At 39.4% G+C, this 26,772-nt stretch overlaps 1 protein-coding gene across 2 annotated transcripts in view; it reads left to right on the top strand.

Moving 5' to 3' along the window:
* Positions 1 to 26,772, top strand: part of SLC28A3 (solute carrier family 28 member 3) — a 147,059-nt gene that overhangs the window by 99,836 nt on the left and 20,451 nt on the right. For both annotated transcript variants that reach the window (XM_075598943.1, XM_075598949.1), the window contains 4 exons: positions 1,847 to 1,924; positions 10,650 to 10,730; positions 12,794 to 12,874; positions 14,803 to 14,928. In XM_075598943.1, the coding sequence (XP_075455058.1) occupies positions 1,847 to 1,924; positions 10,650 to 10,730; positions 12,794 to 12,874; positions 14,803 to 14,928 (366 nt within the window). The remainder of the gene's footprint in view (positions 1 to 1,846; positions 1,925 to 10,649; positions 10,731 to 12,793; positions 12,875 to 14,802; positions 14,929 to 26,772) is intronic.

Raw genomic sequence — 26,772 nt, 5'->3', positions numbered from 1 at the left:
AATAAAGTGGGCTGTAGAGACACTCAAGTATTATCTGTTGGGGAGAAAGTTCCGATTGGTCACAGATCATGCACCCCTTACCTGGATGTGTCAAAATAGGGAGAAGAACGCTAGGGTGACCAGGTGGTTCCTAAGCCTACAGCCCTTTAAATTTTCTGTGGAACACAGGTCGGGGCACAAACATGGCAATGCCGACGGGTTGTCAAGGATGCACTCCCTAATATCCATGGTCGCTCACCCCTCGAGGTCTGAGCTGGGGGGGAGGATATGTGACAGAAACCAGGGGTTGGTAATAAACTCCATATACAGGGCTCCCAGGATACTGAACAGTTTCTGGCCTGTCTAAGCTGAACAGGGCAGCCTCGTGGTACAGGCACTCCATTCCACAGTTTGTCTGCTGCCTGTTTTCTGTCACCTGTCATGCTGATTAGAGTTCAGGTATATAAGACCTGTTTCCTGTTTCCTCTGGGCCCCGCCCAAGAGCCTGGAAGGCTGCTGAACTGCAGAGGGGTGAGAAAGCCTCTTTCCCAAATCGCTTCATTCATTCTGTTAGTTTGTCTAAAGACTGCAAAGGTACTTATTTTGTTGGTGGAAGTGGATAAGCCACTTCCAACTCTGAGTCAGGGACATCTAAGTTTAAGTTATCGCTCAGACGAGCAGCTTTTTGTTTGGCTTTGTTTTCTGTTTAAACTGTGGCAGTCTCAGTGCCTGGGACTGAATAAACCAGGCATAGCCTGTTTAAAGGAACAGTACGTGACGTCTCATCATTTAACCTACCCTAAAAGACCGTGTTCTAACAGTCCCGGACAGACGGCGGAGCCCCGGAGTAAGCCGTTTGTCACAATATATATATATATATATATATATATATATATATATATATATGTATATATATATATATATATATATATACATATATATATATATATATATATATATATATATATATATATATATATATATAGATGTTTAAATACTATACATATGGTGCAAAATGTGTTAGAAATCAATCAAATTGAAAAACATTAACCAATCCAGTATAGTCCATAGGTGTGTTTGTTACCAGCTTGAAAGGGAATATATAGCAATGGAGATGCACTGCAGCATGTTCAGCGGGAACAAACTGTTCCTTAATGATCTAGAATGTGAAATAGAAGAAAAGAAAGGCATTCTCCATAGCACAGATCAATTACTTTTTTTTTAAAGTGAAGTTTCAAGGTAAAGATTAAAAACACTACAATGTGTAAAATCTTTAAAGCATAGGTACTGTATACAATGTTACCACTCTGGAACTACAGGAACTAATGACTGGAGAGCTGTGGGGAATAAACTCTTCCTCTAAACTTTAAATATCCATTTGTATCAGAAAGTAGAGGAAAAAACCTATCCTGTTACCACAGCATCGCAACTGGAAAACCCTCCTCACCTGACATCACAGGGCGGGGATGGGGGAGGAGGTTTTTGGGTGAAGTGTCCCAGGGACAGCTGTGAGGTGCAGTCTTCAGAACGGGCTGAGTAGCAAGTATTGAAAGTGCTGTTAGTCCAGACCTTTAACATACATCCCACAAATAGCTGATTTCCGTGGAGGGTAGAAAGTCCCTGCACCAAACAATATGGGCATAAACTGGCGCGCATCCAGAGCAGCAGTATAAAGCCGCGTCCCAACGCGTTTCCAACACTCATGCGACTTTCTCAAGGGTATGTTGTGCTCAAAGGGTTATCATAAGAATAGAATGTCAGTAGCATATTATTATTATAAGGATTATAGTATGTGCAGAATGTATCGATGTATATATGTATGTATATCTTTATTTATAATAACATGAAACCACCGTCTTTTTGTCAGACCTTCCTGGAGTATACGAACACTGGCTCTAAATTTGTGTTTGGAGAAAAATACGTTGATCACTTCTTTGCCTTTAAGGTAAGTCCACATAAATCTGTGACAAAATTAGAATGATATGAATGTGTATCTATTTCCAGGTATTACATGTACATCTCTACTGGCTAATCAAGGAGAAATAGTTGACATAAAGACAGAGAGAGAGAATGGCATTTGGGGCTTCCTGGTAATATCATAGAAAACCATGGAAACCACATTCAGTCTGGAATACAAAGATGGCAATCTTTCCATAGGGAATACAAATCAGTCAGTTTTGCATTGGGCAAAGTAGGGGTGAGGAAACTGGTGCTTCAAAGGTGAATTGTATCCATATAATAGGCGGTGGGTGGTCCCGTGGGATCCGACAGCGGAGCACTGCAACTGTACAGTTGCAGTGCTCCGCTGTCGGATCCCACGGGACCACCCACCGCCTATTCATGTTACTGGCGTGATGCACGCACTCATCTGAAGTCTGAGCAGCTGTTCCACTGAGGCTCCAACACTGAACTGTTTATTACAAGGTATGTACTGTGGTTTGCTGGGGAATTAGATAGTGCCTTTATGGTCTATATAGAGTTCTGTGTCACTCCTCCAGTATTACCTGTACACCTGTCTGCCTATATATTACAGTGAGTCTCATACAGCTCAATACATGCTCAAGTGACTGGATGAACTGTGATTAAAGGCTTAATTTATTGTATACCATAATCAGCTGAGCCCTGAAGACCGGGATCATATCCTATACACACATTGTATCCATATAATGTTATGAACACTTTGCAGTAGGACTCCATATAGTATATAGGAGGTATTAGCATCCCATAACCAGGGAATAGGGAACTACAGTAGTACCTTGTGCTGCCAATGGTCCAAACACAATAATAAAGGTACAATATATGTCCCCACACTGACCAATAAATCATGAATAAGAAAACAGGGCTGAGGTAACTCACACAGTGGGTATTCATATGTACTGTCCATCCAGTCCATATCGCTGGTCAAACGGCGTGCAGAATCTGTCACCTCAAGGGTAAGCAAACAAAAATAGGAACAAGGCAGAGCACTGCCAAAAATTATTAGGATGAGGCTCACATTTATAAAAATAGAAAAGTTTATTGGATCATGTTAGACCCTCAATACACAAGCAACGCACCTACGCGTTTCGGGCCGTATGCCCTTTATCAAGGTGTAGTTAACACTGGTTAAAACCGGCATTTTTGTGTCTTACATTTTTGCATCAGTGAATGAAGTCAAGGATCGCCGTCCAATGAGCATTGCGCTCCTCCGTGAATAGAGATAGCTCCGGCCCTAATTGGATACTTGCAAGTTTTTTAACAAAAAAGCTATATTTAACTGTTTCCACATAGACAAACTATGTCAAGGGATCGGCGAGAGTGCGATGTCATGCGCATATTGCCATCCATGCAGACTATGCATGGAGGCACGCACTCGTATAGAACATTGAGCAGCACTTAAGGAGATCAATAATTGAAAAATGGTAAATATACACAGCTCCCATGCCGATGTCCATTAAGTAAAACAAATGCCAAAAAGAACATTAAAACCATAATAATGTAATACACAGTAATGATAAAAACCAAGGAAAAAGAAAAAATAATAAATAAGACAGTAAAAGAGACACCAAAGATTAACAAAAAATAATAGCAACAAAATTAAATCTATTATTAAATTATAAAAAAGACCAAAATCTTTAAAGAATAAAAAAACAATTTAAATACTTAAACAAAAATAAAATAATAGTACTGAGTATCTAAACAGAGTTAAAAGGGAATCAATATATAATTGTTTAATTTACTATCCTCATCCATCTAAAGAAACATCTTATAATATAGTATCAAGTCTGGGATAATCGCAAAACAATTACATACAGTTAAGAATAAGTCAAAAAACAAAAACAGAATGCTACCAACCAAATAAATAAGTTTATAGAATTCACAAAAGATCAATATCCCAATAGTACTAGATAATGATAAGGATAGCACATATGAATCACAGCTAGATTGAAGAAGAATAAGAGAATCAAATAAAGTGATAATACAAAATATGGACACAAATAGAATAATTGTAAAAGATAACCGACAATTATAGAAACAGTATCATATCTCAGTCACCATTCAAGAACCTCAAAGGTATAGGACAGTTCAGACTGTACAATTAAATATGGAATATATATAAATCGATTAGATCCATACCAAAACAAAGGTTCATATCTGAGACATAGACTGTCCTATATATAAGCAAACAAAACGTTTTAGAGACTACAAAAGGTGCCAGAAAGACAGGAAGAGTCACTGGATCACAGAAAGTGTCCCAGGTCCCAATCCGTATTCAATCCGAATGGGACCTGGGTCATCAAAATGAATATCCAGTAAGACGCCCTCTGGTCCAGCTTCCTAATGTGATTGCCTCCTCTAATGAGGGGCGGAATAAACTCAATTGCACAGAATTTAAAATACTAACTATCTCCCCTAGTGCAGTGTGAGCAGGGGTTTGGGACCGGATGAATGGTAATGAATAGTGAACCCTGAAGGGTAGGAGCTCTCTTAGATTTTCTGACTAGTAGCGCTTCTCTATTCAAATCACTCACCTCTCCCCAAGTAACAAGCAGGTCCTGGGACCTATCTCTATACCAAGACAAATTTCCCTAGCCAATTCCAATCTGACTTTCGCCATTTCGAAAAAATGGTAGAAAGGGATATTTCCACCTTAGCTAAAAGCTACAAATTTAATGCTGTAGGTACTAAATCCAAAACTAATAATTTATCTAAAGGTGAAAAAGAAGCATTAAAAATCCCTTAAAGACAATAAACAATTGATCATCAAAAATGCAGATAAGAGAGGGGCGGTGGTAGTGCAGCATAGGAGTGATTACCCCAAGGAGGCTCTACGCCAACTTGGGGATACTTGCTCCTATACTGTACTGCCATCTGACCCAACCCTTTCATTCATGGCCGATCTCAGGGAACTCCTTGATGAAGGGAAAATCCTGGGAGCCCTTAACGAGAATAGATGAATTTTCTTTACAAACCTCACCTGACCACGGCCGTGTTCCACCATCTCCCAAAGATCCACAAAACAGTGGTCTCCCCTCCTGGGAGACCCATTTTATCCGGCATTGAATCTTTGGGAGGTGGTCTGTCATGGTACGTGAATCATTTCTTGCAACCCCTGGCAAGTTCTCTCCCCTCCATTGTTTTGGACAGTGGGGATCTTATTAACCAAATTAAGAGTATATCATGGAAACGGAACTACATATGGGTATCTATCGATGTAATTTTACTATACACAATCATTGAACATTCTCTTGGGCTGGCAGCTGTATGATATTTTTGGGAACTTTCTGATCTATAACTCTCACAAACCACTTTTATTTTAGATTCTATTTATTTTATCTTAACACAACTATTTTCTTTTTTACGGTGTTTACTATCTCCAAACACGTGGAATGGCAATGGATACCAGCTTTGCCCCTCCTATGATAACCTGTTCATGGGTTGGTGGGAGTCATTCCACGTGTTTGGAGATAGGAACCCATATAGAGATCACATTATATTTTATCGTCGTTTCATTGATTATCTGATTTTTATTTGGGAGGGTGATGTCAAGTCACTATTATTTTTTATAGGATTATTACATAATAATGATTATCACTTCACTTACACTTTTGATTATAAACATTTACGTTATTTGTATCTACTGTTATATGTAGATTTATCTCTTGAACTACACACTGACATTTTACAAAAAGAAAATTCTAGGAATACTTATTTGAGAACAGATAGCTGCCACCCTAGGACCCATAAAAAGAAAACATAAGGGACAATTCATCAAAGCAAAAAGAAACTGCTCAAGTGAAGACGATTTCCAAAAACAGTCCAAAGACCTGTATGATAGATTTCTTGCCAGGAGCTATAGGTCCGAGGACCGGCTTGTTACTTTGGGAGAGGTGAGTGATATGAATATAGATGCGCTACTGGTAAGAAAATCTAAGAGATCTCCTACCCTTCAGGGTTCACTATTCATTACCCGGTTTAGCCAGCAGGCTAATCAAATAAAGCAGATTATGAAAAAACATTGGGATATTCTGTGCCTGGATCCCGTTTTGGGACCAGGTTTATAAGCCGGCCCTAATGTGGTTTTTAGGAGAGCAAAAACCATTTCTAATTCTCTATCACCATGTCTTTTCTCATCTCAAATACATAGATCAACCCAATTGACCAGAGGGTCATATAGGTGTGGCTGTTGTAAAGTCTGTAAACTTATAACACCATCTAAAACCTTTCAGTCCACGGTTACTAATGAAACTTTTCAGATTCATCACTTCATAAATTGTAAAACTACATTTGTAATTTACCTTTCACCTGCGGCTGTGGAAAACAGTATGTTGGGCGGACTACGCGCTGTTTGAAAGTTCGAATTATGGAGCATGTACTGTAAAGCTCATAAATCATAAAGATATCATTCATCTAGTCCCAAAGCCCTGCTCACACTGCACTAGGAGAGATAGTAAATATTGAAAATGATGTGGAATTGAGTTTATTCCTCCCCTCATTAGTGGAGGCAATCGCATTAAGAAGCTGGACCAGAGGGAGTCTTACTGGATATTCATTTTGAGGAACCAGGTCCCATTCCGATTGAACACGAATTGGGACCTGGGGCACTTTCTGTGATCCAGTGACCCTTCCTCTGTCTTTCTGGCACCTTTTGTAGTCTCTAAAACGTTTTGGTTCCTTATATATAGGACAATCTATGTCTCAGATATGAACCTTTGTTTTGGTACGGATCTAATCGATTTATATATATTCCATATTTATTTGTACTGTCTCAATTGTTCTATACCTATGAGGTTCTTGAATGGTGACTGAGATATGATACTGTCTCTATACTGTATTTGTCAGTTACCTTTTAGAATTATTCTATTTGTGTCCATATTTTGTATTATCACTATATTTGATTCTAATATTTTACTTCAATCTAGCTGTGATTCATATGTGCTATTCTTATCATTATCTAGTACTATTGGGATATTGATCTTTTGTGGATTCAATCATATTATTTATTTGGTTGATAGCATTCTGTTTTTCTTTTTTGACTTATTCTTATCTGTATGTAATTGTTATGAGATTATCCCAGACTTGATACTATATTATAAGATGTTTCTTTAGATGGATGAGGATAGTAAATTAAACAATTATATATTGATTCCCTTGGAACTCTGTTTAAATACTCAGTACTATTATTTTATTTTGGTTTAATTATTTTAAAAAAATATTATTCTTTAAGGATTTTAGTCTTTTTTAGATAATAGATTTAGTTTTGTTGCTATTATTTTTTGTTAATCTTTGATGTTTCTTTTACAGTCATTTATTATTTTTTATTTTTTTCCCTGTTTTTGTCATTACTGTGTATTACATTGTTATGGTTTTAATGTTCTTTTTGGCATTTGTTTAACATACTTAATGGACATCGGCATGGGAGCTGTGTATGTTTATTATTTTTCAATTATTGTTCTCCTTAAGTGCTGCCTGATGTTCTATACGAGTGCGTGCACCTCCATGCATAGTCTGCATGGATGGCAATATGCGCATGACATTGCGCTCTCACTGATCCCCTGACATAGTTTGTCTATGTGGAAACTGCTAAATAAAGTTTATTTTGTTCAAACATGCAAGTATCCAAATAGGCCCGGCGCTATCTCTATTCATGGAGGATCGCGACGCTCATTGGATGGTGACGCATGACGTAATTCACTGGCGTGAAAATGTAAGAAACAAAAATGCTGTTTTTAACCAGTGTTAACTACACCTTGATAAAGGGTGCATGGCCCGAAACGCGTATGTGTGTTGCTTGTGTAACGAGGGTCTAACATGATTCAATAAACGTTTCTATTTTTATAAATGTAAGCCTCCTCCTAATCATTTTTGGCAGTGCTCTGCCTTATTCCTTTTTTTGTTTGTATAGGGCATAGAAATATGCACACGAACTGACAAAAAAACCATCAACAATATTTCCCCATAAATTGTAGATGATTATACAAATACGGTAATTAGCACCTTTTAGCTGTAATTCTAAGTGTCACCGAGAATCTTGCTACTTGCCTTGTCTGTCCCACATACTCTTTCACAAAAGTTGTATTAGCATCACTTACACGAAGTTCATTTTTTCCTATGAACATCTGGATTTATTTGGAATTTCTCCCACGTGCCTAAAAAGCAGCTCACAATGATTAAATCTTTTTCTTACGTTACCTGTTTAGTGTCCCTCTAAACAGATGGACCTAACATGGTCACGAGTCAGGGCTCACTCCGTGGCGAATTGAAAGTTACAGCATCACTGGGAGATGACGTTGTGGCATTCTATGTGTGATTCCAAGGCCATATTTGTAGTTCTTGTGTGTTAATACCAGCACAAACAAATGACAAATGTTTTAAGAACCATGAGGGAGGCGGGGGGGGGGGGTCCACAGATTAGCTTTGGGGGAACCGCTGGTTTAGGTAAGCGTAAAAAAAATTCCAGGGGGATGGGGTGTCACGTACGCCTCACTTGAAAGCATGCAACCTGCATAAAGGACAAGGTTAATACTCCGCTGGCATGCGGCCCTACTCTTCACCTCTGCAGTGGTCCCTCAAATGGACAATATCAACTCTACAGGACAAGGGTTAATTCACAACTCACAAGCTGCCCCACTCTTAACCTTGGCATAGGTCCCACAAATGAGTTATCATCTCCCCTAAATCCGTCCCAATATACCACACAAGTGGGCACGTGACTTAGATATGCAATACACATGGCTACTCTAGCCAACTCCCCTTTCTCCTCCACAAATATATCTCCAATGAGTTAATATTAACTCCTTACTCAATTGCAATCATATCTATATACTAGCACCACTTGTGTAAGTTATGCAAACAAAAGGTAAAATTAATATTTGTGAGGTCCCTGTATATTATAGAAAAAACTATGCACTTTCATACAAAACTCAGTTGTAGCAAAATGTGTCCAAAAGCCTAATTACTCTCTCCAGAGCATGCAACAGTTCATTCAGAGCCCAAAGCATTACTTTTTAAATGTTTTAATATATATATATATATATATATATATATATATATATATATATATATATATATATATATATATATATGAGGAAGAAGTGACCTAGGTGCAAATAACATGGGAAAAAGACAAAGAGAAAAAGATCATAGGGCAGTATGTCTGTCATTTCAGAATAAAGGTGGTAAGATATGCACTTACACTTAGTTCAGCAAATTAAAGCATTTAATCCTCAGTGGGACTCAGGAACTCTGCCTCTGGTTGTAATTTCTCATACACTTCACTTATACAGGGTACTCCAGAAAGCTGCTGCAGAATCACTGTCTGTCTGCTGCTAGACGATACCTTTACAAGGGATGAAACTCAGCGGGAGGGGGGGGGGGAGTGGAAAGGGACAATAGAACAAGGAATAGTGTAAAACCTTTTATTAAAATCTATCTAAAAAATAACAAACAGTATTCCACTCACATGCTGTGAAATAAAATCGGGCAGTTGAGAGTTTGAATAAGTCTCTCACACTCGTATCTGTCTTTCTCCGGTTCTCTGCACTGCTGCTGTACTTCCGCGTCATGTGCTCCGGCTCTGACTCTCGCGAGACTGCGTCTTCCAATGACATCAGTGCGCTGTCTCTGCTTCGGTGCACAGGACCTGTCCACAGCGCGTCTCCAGCCCTAGGGCAGATATTCTTTCGTACTGTATGTATATACATACAGTACAGTGCTTAGATTACAGAAAAATGGATTACAAGAACATACAATTACAATAAATGCAGAACAGCTTCTCAAAATAAAAAGGATATAACATAAAAGAAAACGCTATTCTTCACCATATGCATATGTTTTCTCCCAGAGATGTAAATGGCAGGAGATGAGATATCATGTGTTTTGTCTAAAACACTCATCTGGTGAAATCTAATTTCATAATTTTTTCCCAGATTTAAATACATTCTTTCCTCATGGAAACAGCATAAGCCCACCTCCATCATAAATAGGCTGTGAGATTGACAGTTTTATGACAGAGTAAAAAAAAACTTTACCAACCAGCATTTTAAAACTTTGTCTCAGTAGATACATACTGATAATTTCACTTCTGTAATACTTACACATACGTGAGCTACAATACATTAATACATTCACGCGCTCATGACCGTTTTAATCCTAAATTTGAGCGACAAATTAATATCTGGCCTTTATTACCTCTTAAACATACAGTGTTTGATGTCAGAATGTGCTCTTCGGGGACACGATTACAGATTTGTAACTCTTATTATGCAGAGGTGATGACATCACAGGATATTCATATTTTTAATGAAGGCTTTCACTGGAACTTACCCTCTGGGTCACTTTTCTCTGGAATGTGCCCCCCTCCCCCCCAATTAAGTTATGTTTAAAATGCATCACCCACCCATGACAAGCCTGGACCAATATATGGTATTTTTAAACCCAAGTTGTACCTTTTTAACCCCTGAAGAACCAGAGAGATTAAAATACCTAATATCTCATGGTATTTTCATGACTGGTAGTTTAATGCTTTAATGTTTTATTTGTAGGTTTGCCTTTTTTTAAACCAAAGGCTGTAAAATGATTCATGAAGGGAATTGGCGCAACTACGAAATGTCACTGAATGCAAGTATGGTTTCCATGTGGATATGGATATGTGGACTTAAAGTTAAAAAAACTTCTATTTCAATTCTTAGGTTCTGCCGATTGTGATTTTCTTCAGTACAGTGATGTCAATGCTTTATTATCTCGGCTTTATGCAATGGCTCATTAAAAAGGTGAATGTATATATTTGTTCTTTCGTGTGATAATTTCTAATGCATTTGCAGTTGTTTGTGTAAGCTTATAGAAAACGTGTTTGTTATAATTATTTGAAAATATTTTAATGTATGATGTTTGGTATGACACGTTTTTAACAAATAACAACACTTGCCTTACGTGTCACCCTGTTCATTGATCTCAACAAATAATTACCAAGATAATGGTGTAATAGTTAAGGTTTTAGACACCAAAACAAGTATGGAGCCTGTTAATTATATTCTAGGGTGAGCTAGTATCCAGTTCCACTCATTCTTGAACCTTGGGTAAATCACGTTACACCCCATTGTTTTAGGTTTCTCACTTGTTATCAGAGTGTAATAATAATGTATAATTATAGATGGTAGGGTTTGGGAGGCCAAAATCTAAGCCCTCCAGACACCTGTGATTCGGAGAGGGTCTGTTGTGCCAGAGCTTAAAACTAGAGATGCTCAAAACATTTTTGCAAATTTGTTTCAGCGGATCAATGTCAAAAAGGTGCATTCACAGTTTACAGATTTTTTATTATTACCAATAAATTCCGCGGATTCCGCAACCTGTGGTAAGAGTTGGAGAATCCAATCCATGAACTCGGCAATCAGTCAATTCAAATGGATCGCAAATCCAATCTGCGGATTGGATTCTACAAATCCATCCACGGGTTGTATCCAATAGCAGAATTTGGTGAATTCGCGCGGATTGAAACCGCCCAAATCCATTTGAGGATTTTCCACCGCAAAACAAATTTTGGGGGTAACATCAGTGCAAATCCGCCCATCTCTTCTTAAGGCCCTTTAGAATGTGTGCATCAGGAGTTGGAGAATGTGGGTGAGACTTAGCTAGCTGGGAAGCAAAGTGAACTGGTGAGCTGGAGGCTGAGCCTGTTGGAAATTAGATGGATATATCTGGAGCAAAAAAGTTACTTATAAAATTTTAAAATTTTACTATTTTTTTGTGTGAGTATATTTATAATCCATCATGAAAACCAACAAACTTTCGACAAAACCAAAACATCATGTTAGCGAGCATTACAAAATATTTTTGTTGTTTTCTTCAGTAAAGCTTTAAGAGACAGCAGCACAAACAAGAGTATCCGACGTGTGTGGACATGATTGTATCTATGTGTAATTGTAGTTCTTTGAACGCAAAAGACTCTGTAAAAAATACAGGGAGCTAAGTATCAAACTAATGCATAGCTCTTCTAGATAAAATATTCTATTTTGTGTGATTGTACCTAAGTCAAATGTAGGAACACATTTTTATTTCCTTCTGCAGATCTGTTTGTCCAAGAGTTGTACAGAACTCTCAGGCTATATTATCAAATGAGAAAAACGATAACCCTAAATGCTACATTTTATAAATTCATTTTTGTTACGTTCTCTAGAACGTCTCAATAACTCCACGTCACCATTTCCAAATTGCAAACTGATGCAGAGTGAGATGGGGGCAAGTTAGTTATCCAAACCAAATATGTAGCATAGTGGAACTTATATCTCTAATAATGCTCAAAAATCAAGAAAGAAAGAAGATTAACATAGTGAGCACTTACTGTTCTGCCCACAATAATAAAGAATAAATAAATAATTACAAAATGAAAAAAAGATACATCCCTTTTAGATCCTCACTATCAATTAAAAACATCTAAAAATGCATAACAAATAAAGGTGACCGTATATAAATATTAAATTTAACTTTGCTTGAACTCCATGGATGTATGTCTTTTTTTCAAATGCACAGCTACTATGTAACTACTGTATATATAAATCATGATAAAAAATTATGCAGATTTCACAAAACCAGAGCATACACAAATACTGCAGCAAAATGTACAGATACTTCATGCAGAGGACAGTAAATAAAGATTGTATCATTTTTAAAACATTGGATCATATATTTGTTCTTTATTTGTTGTGGGAGGAACATGTTAATCTTCTTTAATACTTTGTTATGAATAGACATTTTAACAACATTACAGCAAAATCTCCTTAGTCACAACTTTAAGCTGTAATCTTTATGGCCTGTTTTATGTCACTTTAATTTAAAGGTTGGGTGGGTAATGCAAGTTACCATGGGAACTTCTCCAACAGAGTCACTGGTTGCAGCTGGAAACATATTCGTAGGACAGGTATGAGAATACCTTTTTCTCCTTATCCCTTATTCGATTTATGCATGTCATTGTCAGCCATGGCTTTTTTAAAGAACAGAATAGAACGATTGCCTTGTAGAATCAAACACCTCAGTGTGAGAGATGTAATGGAATGGTATGTGTTACTCGCTATAACAAAATCATTGAAGATGAGATCTCCAGCAAGGTGACTGAGTGCTTTCTACTTCATGTAAGAATTATCCAAATGCCCTGCAGAAAAGAAATGTGTTCGTTTGACAACATACTACTGTGCTAACCAATAACGCATATATTATTTTAGTTCAATAATGATAACCAGATCTCAGATACGTAGATGATGTAACTGTATCATTGCACTGTTGTATTTGATGAGAATCTGGATGATTAAGTCAAACATGGCTTTTATTCTGCGTGTTTAATCCAGGAGTTCAATTAATTTCACATTCTCATTAAGAAGGTTAAGCCTAAAGAAGAATGTAAATATGTCAGACTAAAGTAGAGTACTTGTTCTAAGTCCTATTTGTCATGTCAAAACCCTCATAGTGCTTTCCTTCAGGTCTAGAATCATAGCTATTTGTTACAAATTGTGATACTTTGGCAAACAGATAGTAACCAGAAAAGCAAAGAGCAATTAATTGTTTCCGAATCTGGTTTGATCAACAATTTATAAACTATCACAGCGATATATAACCAATAGAATAAAAAACACACACCAAGGGAGGTTGTAAATTGTACATTGTCTGTTTGTTTTCTTTACTTAAGGCACTTAAATTTGCTATTCAAATAGTTTAAAATTATGAATGATTGCTATTCCATCTTACTATAAGTTTGACTGGCCTATTTTGCCTATATTGCTGTAGCTAAAGATACAATAGGAATGGGCAATAATCTTGCATTTATTATTCCTCTACAAGCGCTATTCACTTATCAAGAGAAAAGGCACTAGTGTATATAGTATTGCTATTTTGTGGCATATTTAATTTTGAGAATCACATTTTGGTCACTTTTCATGCACAGCTGCATACATTGCACTTGTCAAACTTGTCAATGCAGATCTACATCTTAGATGTGATTAAACTTTTTTGCCATGACAAAAAAATCAAGGTATGCTGCTAATTGTTGCTGATTGGATCCTATGTAGGATAAGTCAAATGTTCACAAAATAATATTAAACCTAAACTTAAAAATTGTAAAAGAGTGGAATGGAACATGTTCTAGCAATGACACTGAGGAAGAAAGGGCAACATACAGTATAATAAACAGTTTGAATTTGAGTGAGAGAAGCACAGGGAGGCCACAACTGTAATGCCTAAGCAACCTGTTTATCTAATCTTACAGAAAAAGAGGAAACTGAGACATTAAAAGCAACTTTGTCTTGTACAGGGTACATACTGGATTTAGAGAAGCAGATGACTGTCCATGAGACAATTGATGAGTGGCAATTAGATACAGCACTGTACTGCAAGCCAAATGATCATCCATTATGAGTGTGTAAGTCAGGGGTTCTGAACTCCAGCCCTCAAGTGCCACCAACAGGTCAGGTTTAAGGATATCCCTGCTTCAACACAGGTGCTCAAAAAGTGGCTCAGTTGAAAATGGCACCACCTGTGCTGAAGCAGGGATATCCTGCTGGGGGGTCTTGAGGACTGGTGTAAAGTATACATAATGATAAGTGGGTCCAAAACTGAGATCTGAAGAACATATATAGTTTAGTTGATACAATAGCCAACTAAAAATCCAAACAATAAGCATAAAAGACCATGAAGCACATTCTCATCGTAATATTAAAAATAATATTTAAATGCAGAAGGTTGCTTATGAGGCTTGGTAAATAAATACCACAATTTCATATGCTGTAAAATACATGTTATGTCTAATATATAGTATCATGCTCTGTATAGCATACTTTTTAATCTTTTATATTTTAGACTGAATCACCTCTTTTGATCCGACCGTATTTAGAACATTTAACAAAGTCGGAAATCCATGCAGTTATGACAGCAGGATTTGCTACAATTGCAGGCAGTGTCCTGGGAGCGTATATATCATTTGGAGTGAGTATAGAAAACATAATACATTAACCCAATTTCTTTATGAAGCATAATGATGAATGAAAAGAACATGCTAAACCAGAAAACAATACTTGCTTTTATGTTATTAATTTGTTACATAGATAGCAATAGATAGAAACCTCGCTCGAAAACCCCTTGTTGGTAAGGGCGTGCTGCCTAGGGAGTGGGTATATGAACAGACAATGAGTGTATCTAGAGAGGTACACAGAGATAGAATCCCTTTATAGGCGCACCGCAGACCGTTATGGAATAAATGTGGTCAGGGGAAAAATGTGTTTAGCAAAATAATAAATATTTTAATCAAATTTTGTGATTGTGCAATAAAAATAGCAAATAATAAAGAAACAGTATTTACTATATTAAAAGACACTAGTTATGTCACAGAAGTAGGACCAGAGGAATTATTCTGGGCCCTTCAGCAGGTATAGCTAATGTTAATTCACTGTTGTGTATTAGATGTTGAGTATATCTTTGTAGTACATCAAGGTAGATCAATGTATATCCTGTAGTGGATGTGAGCCACTCAAATGTGACATCTGGTGGTGCTGGAATGTATTACACCCTATGCCTTAAGCTTAGTTCTTTTATGTCTCTGGACTTTAGTGATGTCATAGACAGTGTGTGGTCCCGCGAGTAGATGCACCGCCAGAATCAGCCATGCACCCAGCCTCTGTAGACAGAGGGTCCCCAGCTGCTCTGTGTGGCCAGCTGGGTGAGTATTGTGTTGGTGGGGATATAGATATACCCTGATAGTGTGTTGTTGCCTCGCTCTGATTATATGTATGGTGTTCCGGCACTGATGGGGTTAATGCCCACCATGCATATAAAGATATTGCTCTGTGTGTTTTTAGCTGGTCGCACAGGCACACTGTAGTTTTGGGACTATAGACAGACTTATTTGAAAGGGGTCTGCGTTTATTTCGGTGAAAATTTGCCGTGTAGCCCCTTGCGCCCTTTGGTTTTTGCCCCGTGGACCCCGTGCATATACACTGAAATATCGGGGAGTACACAAATAGTGTTATTGTGTCCGGCACTCTTCTGAATGTGCCTGCTGGGTATGTATCTAATTACAAAAAGTATGGCTATATTTCAAAGAGTATGGCCATACATTTATATGCTCCGCAGTGTTTCATTCAAATCAATGATTCCTGCAGTGGCCCATAATAGCGGGAGGCAGTCCCACAATGTGGTGGCTTATCAGGTCATTTTGTTACATGTAGTTACATGTTAAGGGAGTCCGAGGTACATAGAGGCTAGAATAGGGCAGATATACAGTTAGTGGTCTAAGTGAAAGTATATTGGCTAGTAGCACAGCCCTGTTAAACACAGAGCTAACACCTCTTTAACTGGGTGTATCAAGTCAGAGGTCCATATAATGAATTACAAGCTTGTTGTGCAGCGTTGTAGTGAAACAGTGAAAACATAGAGCTATGCTCTTGACTGCTGTAGAAAATTTTTAATCAATAAGATATCGGCAGAGACCCGACATGCTGCATGTTTCGTCGCTAACTTGCGACTTCTTCCGGGGTCCCCGGAAGAAGTCGCAAGTTAGCGACGAAACATGCAGCATGTCGGGTCTCTGCCGATATCTTATTGATTAAAATTTTTCTACAGCAGTCAAGAGCATAGCTCTATGTTTTCACTGTTTCACTACAACGCTGCACAACAAGCTTGTAATTCATTATATGGACCTCTGACTTGATACACCCAGTTAAAGAGGTGTTAGCTCTGTGTTTAACAGGGCTGTGCTACTAGCCAATATACTTTCACTTAGACCACTAACTGTATATCTGCCCTATTCTAGCCTCTATGTACCTCGGACTCCCTTAACATGTAACTACATGTAACAAAATGACCTGATAAGCCACCACATTGTGGGACTGCCTCCCGCTATTATGGGCCACTGCAGGAATCATTGATTTGAATGAAACACTGCGGAGCATATAAATGTATGGCCATACTCTTTGAAATATAGCCATACTTTTTGTAATTAGATACATACCCAGCAGGCACATTCAGAAGAGTGCCGGACACAATAACACTATTTGTGTACTCCCCGATATTTCAGTGTATATGCACGGGGTCCACGGGGCAAAAACCAAAGGGCGCAAGGGGCTACACGGCAAATTTTCACCGAAATAAACGCAGACCCCTTTCAAATAAGTCTGTCTATAGTCCCAAAACTACAGTGTGCCTGTGCGACCAGCTAAAAACACACAGAGCAATATCTTTATATGCATGGTGGGCATTAACCCCATCAGTGCCGGAACACCATACATATAATCAGAGCGAGGCAACAACACACTATCAGGGTATATCTATATCCCCACCAACACAATACTCACCCAGCTGGCCACACAGAGCAGCTGGGGACCCTCTGTCTACAGAGGCTGGGTGCATGGCTGATTCTGGCGGTGCATCTACTCGCGGGACCACACACTGTCTATGACATCACTAAAGTCCAGAAACATAAAAGAACTAAGCTTAAGGCATGGGGTGTAATACATTCCAGCACCACCAGATGTCACATTTGAGTGGCTCACATCCACTACAGGATATACATTGATCTACCTTGATGTACTACAAAGATATACTCAACATCTAATACACAACAGTGAATTAACATTAGCTATACCTGCTGAAGGGCCCAGAATAATTCCTCTGGTCCTACTTCTGTGACATAACTAGTGTCTTTTAATATAGTAAATACTGTTTCTTTATTATTTGCTATTTTTATTGCACAATCACAAAATTTGATTAAAATATTTATTATTTTGCTAAACACATTTTTCCCCTGACCACATTTATTCCATAACGGTCTGCGGTGCGCCTATAAAGGGATTCTATTTCTGTGTACCTCTCTAGATACACTCATTGTCTGTTAATTTGTTACATATAAAGAAGCACTAAAAGTGTGTTTTAACAAGTTACAAATAAGTGAACTTGTTACTGTAAGCCAATTGTACCCAGTAAAATGCTATAAGCAGGGAGGCCAACAGGAAGGGAGACCTAGGACAAGTGTCCTTGGCCCGGTCAGTCAAGGGGGCCAGCCACCCCTGTCAGCGACACTAGAGTTTACTGACTGCACCTGTACAGGCAAGAAGTACTTCACAAAGTCTCCCACACAGGGCCCACCCCTTCCCCAGGTCCCCCCTGCAGGGCCCTCCCCTTCCCCAGGCCTCCCCTGAAGAGCCCTCCCCTTCTTCTGGCCTCCAATGCAGGGCCTCCTCTTCCTCCCTTTCTTTCCTTCCATGCAGGGCCTCCTCTTCCACAGGCCCACCAGCAGGGCCTACCCTTCCCCTGGCCCCCCCTGCAAGGGCCTCCCATTCCCCTGGGCTCCACTGCAGGGCCCTACCCTTCTTTAAGCCCCCATGTAGGGCCCTCCCATTTCCCCTGGCCCACCCTGCAGGGCCCTCCCTTTGCTGGACTATGCCCTCCTGGATCGGGGGATTCCCCAGGCTCTCATTTTGTGGGCCTCTACTGTGCCTGTAGGTCCATCCAAGTGCCCCAGATAAGCCCACTATGCTCACTGCCCAATTACCTAATTTTATCCTCCCCATACCCAGTACCCCCTTATATCCATCACCGGGCCCAAAATCACCAGAATGCCTTGTACCCCCTTTTACCCAACTTGGCAGACCCAGTGCCCCCCTCTTCAGGCCCAGAACCCCTACATCCCCCCTCCCCTACATGCCCTGTACCCCCTTTTAACCCCCTCCCCAGGCCCAGTAACCCCTTATACACATCTCCCCAGGCCATTACCTCTTTATAAACCCCCACACATTATCTACTTATATTCTCCCCTCGAATAACAACTTCCTTATGCCCCCCCATGAACTATTACCTCTTTAACCCCCCTGACCCATTACCTCCTCATATCTCCCCTCTCCAACCCATTACCTCTTTATATCCCTATTTGATGATGAAGGGGTGACCAGGCTCACTAATAAAGGTTAAGCCCATTTGGTTACCTCTGATCCGTGTTTTGGAGTTCAGGAGTGTCAGCTCTTGAGCCCAGTGATTGTATATGAATTGTGAATAATTATGCTACAATAAAGAATGTATTGTTTTTTTACCTTTCCAGGAGTGACAGCAAGCAGAGATTGATAGGCTATGAGTTTCAAGGGGGTTTTTATGGAGAAAGTGTTGTCAGATTGTGTCTTGCTAGTCAGGGTCCAGAGTTGCTGAATACCCCAAAAATGTACCTGTGAATCAGGTTGGATTCCCAGATACATATAGACACATTGCTCCGGCAAAATCTCCCCTTGAAAACGCTTGTGCGACTCACTGTCAGGATTACCTGCTTCAGCACAGACCAGAAAGGTGAATAGGGCATAGGGATGTGAGGTGTCCCTGGTACAGCCAACGGGTCCCTAGGTAAAGGGGGTATGTCCAGTTAATGCCCAGGTCACCCAGAAACCGGTATAGTTGTTCGGGGGGTGCTCCAACCTTAGATATGGTTGTGAGGAGGTTTAAAATCTAAGTCTAGTTTATAGTGTGTGGGAAATATGGCTAGTAAGAAATAAAGTGCAACTTCTTATTCTATTCCCCATAACCAAAAGACTTAGGAAAGTATAAAAATGTATATTTTGTTGAGCACTGTGTTTGAAATGTATGTATGCTTGTGCACGGTATGATGAGCTGGGTCTTTCCGGACCGATGTTCTGGGTGTCACTGGACTACCAGCTTGGTGCCAATGTTTCTACCCAGACATCGGATATGAAACCAATGTGACCATCATCACAGCAGCAGACTGGACATCAGTATGAAACTCTTACATCAATATGTATATATCCTCTTGTATCATTCAAGAACATGCAAAGAAAAAGGCTTTCATAGTGTAGTATGAATCAAAGATTTATTGTATCACAACATATAAACGTTAATACACTCCACGTAACGTCCGGTGATGGATCAAGTATGGGCAGGAGTCCAAAGAAGATGCCTAGGTCCCATTTGCCAGCACTCCCCATTCAGTAGTCAGGCTTGACCGGACAAATACAAAACGTTTCGCTCATAGCTTCTTCTTGAATCATACTGTATCATGTCTATAACTCAACATGATATTTATAGGCTAATAGCTCTTCACTATGATTGGCTCAGAGTAATGTCCAGAGTAAAAATCTTCAATACAAAGAATCACTCTTTTTTCACAATTAATATGTGCTACTATGCTATAATGTTGCAGAGTTAACAATTTTGTGCCTTAGGGATTGGTCTAGTTAAGCGAGAGTTCTTAAACGAATATACAAAGTGCTTTAAAGTGAATTCCGTATTTTTTGCTGACATTGTGGGACATCTCCTCTAATATCTAATTACACTGTCTGGGATTCTTTTATATGCTTAGACTCATTTTCATATGTTTTTGTATATGGACTTTTCTTAGTGAGCATCACTTTGGGGTTTCACTCCTACCTTCTCTATCTTATGGACATCAATGTCATAAAGGAAAAATTGGAGCCCTTTGTTAGCCATCAGGTTTTTCAGAACAATGATGCGATTCTTCAAAAAAGAATATACATTTTAGATAAAAAAATAGTATATATCAAACAAAAAAGTTTACACATGGTGAGGTAGCCTATTAGAAAGGAAATCAAAGGAATTGGGTAATCAAGAAACCCTTTGAGCCCAATACACACAAAGAAAGACATGTGACGGAAAAGAGCAGACTAGAAAGCAAGAAACCTTAAAAAAAAAAGAACAAGCAAGGAAGGGGGGGGGGGATTCTAAACAATTGCAGAATATAGAGAATAAGGGTCATCAATCCTATCAGAAATCTAAACCACAAGGAAAGATAATAATGTTCAATCTGAGTCTTATAGAGATAGAAACATGAGTAGTTTTAGAAGTACTAACGAGAGAAAAAATTAAAACTCAAGGGATTTTTTTAGGGGCACGAGAGTCTACCACTTCATGGGAAACGAAAAATCGTTTTTCACCCCTGGAAGAGATAGACTCCCCAGTAGGCCCAAAAAGAAGACGAGCACAAGAGGAGAGCGGGGAGAGAAGGAAGAAGATAGTTAAAAGATGTATAAATGATGTAAATAAAAACATTTTTAACTTAAGTAAAGTGACACTTACTCCATTTCAGAATAATGTCATAGCATAAGGACTCACCTTTGCACCCACTGTTGGACCAAATAATTTTAAACTGTTAATTGATGCAAACAAATTTTTACGTAAAATGACTGTTAAAAATTTTTTTTTAAAGTTGAGTCTGAGAAAAGAATTAAGACTGATTCGAATATGAAGTTACCATTGAATAAAAATAATGATACATTTATTCATACATGACTTAAACCCAAACCAACGTTCTATCCTAGCCACGAGAAGGCTACAGAGAGTAGTCATTCTAAATTTAAACATAATCTAACTAAAACTGGAAGAGAAGCTTTAGAAATTCTTAAGGATCCTAAAGATTATAATTAAACAAGCTGATAAAGGAAGGGGGGGGTCGTGATCCTGGATAAAAGTTATTACTTGAAAGAGGCAAATAGGATATTGAATGATACTAATACCTACCAAGTACTGGATCATAACCCTACAGGAGATTTCTTTAAAGATTTGAAAATATTATTGTTAGAAGGTAAAACACGAGGAATACTAAATGAAAATGAGTTTAAATACTTGTGTAAGGACAAATCCAAACTGCCTTTATTCTATTTTCTTCTGAATATTCACAAGGATATAAAATGCCCACTTGGAAGACCAATAATTTCTGGTATAAAGTGGCTGACAAAAAATCTCTCTCAATATAGTGATTGTTTCTTGCAGAAATATGTGAAAACACTGAAATCTTACATTCGTGATTCAACTGATATTATTAAGTCTTTGGACTAAATTATTTGGAAAGAGAATTTTATACTAGTTACCTCAGATGTAACTTCTCTCTACATGTCTATAGCTCATAGTGATGGGTGTGATATAGTAGAGAGAATACTTAAAAAAGATAAAGAACTAAAAGAAGAACAGGTTAAATTCATTATGGACTGTATAAAATTCATATTAGAGAAAAATTATTTTTGGTTCGATGACAGATTTTTTCTATAGAAGCGTAGAACAGCCCTGAGGGCCAGGTTCGCACCGAGCTATGCAAATATTTTCCTGGGCCAATGGGAGGAGGAGGTCATTTGGTCCAACGTGCAGTTCAGTGCGGAGCTGGTCATCTGGCGTCGTTTCATCGATGACATTATATTTATCTGGCAGGGAGACTATGACTCCTTAAACACTTTTTTGGTTTTCCTGAACAATAACGATTTAAATCTTACTTCCAAGATCAGTGCAGTGGAGTTGGAATTCTTGGATTTGGTGTTATATGTAGAAAGCGGGAAGCTAAAAACTAAACAAATTTCAAATCAGTGGACTCTAATAATTATTTCCTAGTGTCAAGCTGTTATGATTCAAATTAGATTACAAATATTCCAGTTGCGTCGTATTAAACAGAATTGTACTGATAATGATTATATGTTAAACAATCAGATTTTTTGGTTAATAAATTTCGCAAAAGGAATTACAGTGAAAATACTATTAATAAAGCTTTAATGAAAACAGAGAGAGTGAATAGAAGCGGACTAATGACTGTTAGAAAGAAAACAACTAATGATGTGAAAGTTAACATGTCATTCATCACAGAATATAACCGGGAGGCAGAACAGATTTAAAACATTCTATCTAAACACTGGCATATTTTGAAGAATGACCCTGTGCTAAGGGATCATTTACCAGAGAAATCTGTTGTTACTTTAGCAAAGCACCAAATCTAAAAGGGATACTTGCCCCCATAACTTTTATGAATAAGAAAATGACCCATTCAAAATGGTTAGATAAAACAAAAGGCTTCTATGGCTTTGTAATATGCAAAGCATGTAAACATAAGGACCATGAAAAGTTTAAATGTAGTTCCAACCAGACTAATGAAATATTCTCTATAGAGAGTTACATTAATTATAAATCTACCTATGTGATATATGTACTGGAGTGCCCGTGTGGCCTCCAGTACATAGGATGCACCTCCAGACCCTTATGGGTCAGAATATTAGAACACCTGGGAAACATCAAAAAAGGTGTTATTTTCCATAGTGTATCTAAACATTTCAAATGATATCACAATTCCGACCCTAAATATTTGGTGTATAAAGGTATAGAACATGTCCCACCAAATTGTAGGGGGGGGGAGGAATAGGTTAAACCAATTGTGAAACTTGAAACCTTTTGGATTCATAAAATGCATACTTTGGTCCCTGCGGGTTTAAACGTGGATATAGATATTGGAGCTTTTCTTGTACTGTATGATTTAAGTTCATTGTTTTCTCAGCATTTTATGGATATTTTTATATATTTACTTATACCTTGTCTTTTTTGCTTGACTCTATTTTAGGTCACTGAACTTTTTATATTTTTACATTTTAAACATATATTTTTAGTATAGTTGTGCCGTTTAATAAATATTATGTTGTTACCCACATGTATTTTTTGAAGAGTCGCTATGTATCGAGTGACATGTAATTAAAGCATGTATTTTGTGGATGAGCATTAAGTATTCACGACTTTGGCATCTGATTGGACATTACTCTGAGTCAATCATAGTTAAGAGCTATTAGCCTATAAATATCAAGTTGAGTGATAGACAGGATACGATTCCTGAAGAAGCCGCGAGCGAAACGCGTTGAATCTATCCGGTCAAGGCTTACTACTGAACGGGTAGTGCTGGCAAATGGGACCCGTGTGTCTTCTTTGGACTTCCGCCCATACTCGAGCGGTCACCCCATCACTTCGATACTGGACGTAAGAAGGTAGCCTACATTTATAACCTCCAGACGGGTAGCGCCCTGGCTTGAGCCTCTATAGTCCGGGAGCGACATTCTGACCTTACCCAGGATTATCCAGCCTTTAAGGCTGAGTTCCAACAAGCACGCCGGGAGATGGCATCTTTTTCTCTCCTTCAGATCACGCTATGGTGATGAATGGTGACTGTTGCAGGGTACATGCAACTACACACGCGGGTTTCTGGACAAGGCTTATTTATTTAGCCTTTGCAAATATACAGCACACAAAACAAAAATAGCTTTCCATCAGCAACAAAAGGAAAATGGCTTTTCTTCAGCAGACAGACAAAAACAGTTTCTCTTAAGCAGACAGTGTATAGGGCAGTTGCCCTTTTCTATGCAGGGGACAGACAGTTCACAATTCATCTACTTTCTAATCAGACCTTGTATCAGGAAACTCTTTAGCAATCTCTTTAGCAGCTTACTCCTCACTCCTCAACAGACCGCCTCCATCTGTCTACAGCCTGGGTTTTAACACACCTTGATTAGGCAGCTGGGATCCAACTAATTGTCCTGAGGTTCCCAGCTGAAGTTAACCTAGTCAGTGCTGCACTGCAGACTAGACATAGGTTTTCCAGGCATATAACTGGTGGCTTTTGTTTACCCTGTCACAGTGACGCAGTATGCTGTGGAGTTCCAGACTCTCACAGCCGAGACAAACTGGGGACAGGAGACTCTCGTCTCTGTATTCTGGCAAGGCCAGCTGATCCCATCAAGGATGAACTTGCTCGCCAACCCAGGCCAGATCAATTGGAGATTCTCATCGAACTAGCAGTCCAAGTGGATCAACGCGTCCAGGTACGCCGCTCCGAGCGCAGCGCTCTCGTTTTTCTAATTTCCAAACTCCCTTCCTCAGTACTCCTGTGGTTACAAGTACCACCACTCCTCTTCGTCTTGCCTTTGAACTACCTGAGCCGATGCAACTGGGGGTACAACGCATCCGCACACCTGTACTGCAATTCCGCAACGCCGGGGGATTGTGTTTCTACTGCAGATCCGCTGAGTACCTGGTTCGGGAATGTCCTGCGACCGGGAAATGGGAACACCCAGTTTGGAAAGAGGGGCTCTCGCTGGGTGTCATGTCTCCTCACCCCCTATTTAAGGGAGAATTCCCTAAGAAGTTCACCATACCTGTCTCTCTTACGGACGATATCTTTCATACCTCTACCGCAGTGTTCATTGACTCAGGAGCAGGAGGAAACTTTATGGATCTTGATTTCGCCAGGCTGAACCTTACCGCTCGTGAGGAAGGAGAGCCCCATCGCACTGGTCGGTATAGACGGACGTCCTCTTACCCCGGCATACATCTTCTTAGACACGGCTCCTCTCCTTCTGACCTCCCACTCTCACAAGGAGACCCTACTCCTCTATGCCATCCATGCTCCCTGGAACACCCATAAACCTTGGCCTTCCATGGTTACAGCTAAACAATCCTCTGATTGATTGGATATCCTCTTTACCCATCACTTGGAAACCGAGGTCAGGCGAAGCATCCCAACTTTTGGCAAATGCCACCATTCCTGAGATTATCCTTCCCTCCGTTTACCTTCAATTCCGGGGCATTTTCAATAAGGTCCAGTCGGATCTTTTGCCCCCTCACAGGACCTATGATTATCCGATCGATCTTGTTCCAGGTTACAGTTTGCCTAAATCCAAGACCTACCCCTTGTCTCTACCAGAGTCTCAGGCCATGGATGAATATATAAAAGAAAACCTCAAGAAGGGTTTCATTCACCCCTCCAACTCCCCAGCAGGGGCTGGATTTTATTTCGTGAAGAAGAAAGATGGCTCGTTAAGGCCTTGCATTGATTACAGGGGTTTGAATCGCATCACCGTTAAAAATCGTTACCCCCTCCCCTCATTACCGAACTCTTTGATAAACTACAAGGGGCTAAGATTTTTTCCAAATTGGATCTACGTGGAGCCTATAATCTGGTGCGCATCAGACAGGGGGATGAATGGAAGACATCATTCAACACACGTAGCGGCCACTACGAGTATCTTGTAATGTCCTTCGGGTTATGTAATGCCCCAGTCTTCCAGGACTTTATCAACAACGTTTTTCGTAAGGTACTCAATATTTTTTTAACAGTTTACTTGGATGACATCCTGATATTTTCCCAAGACCTCCAGGATCATATTCGCCACACCTCTTACATTCTCTCTCACCTCCATGAACACCATCTCTATGCCAAGCTGGAGAAGTGCACCTTCCACCAGACTTCTACCCAATTCCTGGGTTACATAATTTTTGACGAGGGTTTTATGATGGATCCCAGTAAACTTCAGGCAGTGACTGAATGGCCAAGACCCGATACTCTCAAGGCCATACAAAGCTTTTTGGGCTTCGCGAATTACTATCGCAAGTTTATACGTAATTTTTCTACCATTGTGGTGCCCCTTACAGCTCTTACGAAGAAAGGGGCTGTCCCATCTGCTTGGTCACCTTAGGCTCACCCCGCTTTCAAGGTACTCAAGGAAGCATTTGTATCCGCACCTATCCTCCATCATCCTAACACCAATCTCCCCTTCGTGTTGGAAGTCGACGCCTCTGAATGTGGGGAAGGGGCAGTGCTGTCTCAGAGACCTACACCCCAAGATAAGTTACACCCCTGTGCATACTTCTCCAAGAAATTCTCACCGGCTGAGAAGAATTACGACGTGGGCAACAGGGAACTCTTGGCTGTGAAGATGGCTCTCCAAGAGTGGAGACATCTCCTGGAGGGGTCGAAAGAACCGTTTACTATCCTCACGGATCACAAAAACCTTCTTTACATCGAGAACGCCCGATGCCTTGTCCACAACAGGCTCGTTGGTCCCTTTTTTTTCCAGGTTTGATTTTCACCTTTCTTACAGTATTTTCCCGGGACAAAGAACGTAAAGGTGGATGCACTTTCCAGACAACATTTCTCTGAGGAGAGACCAGAGGAGCCCTTGGAGACCATACTCCCACAGGAGAGGATTCTCGCCACATTTACCTTCAAGAACCTCGATAAAATTA

This window comes from Ascaphus truei, chromosome 1 (genome assembly GCF_040206685.1).
Source record: "Ascaphus truei isolate aAscTru1 chromosome 1, aAscTru1.hap1, whole genome shotgun sequence".
Lineage (NCBI taxonomy): Eukaryota > Metazoa > Chordata > Amphibia > Anura > Ascaphidae > Ascaphus > Ascaphus truei.
This window is presented reverse-complemented; position numbering and strand designations above follow the sequence as displayed.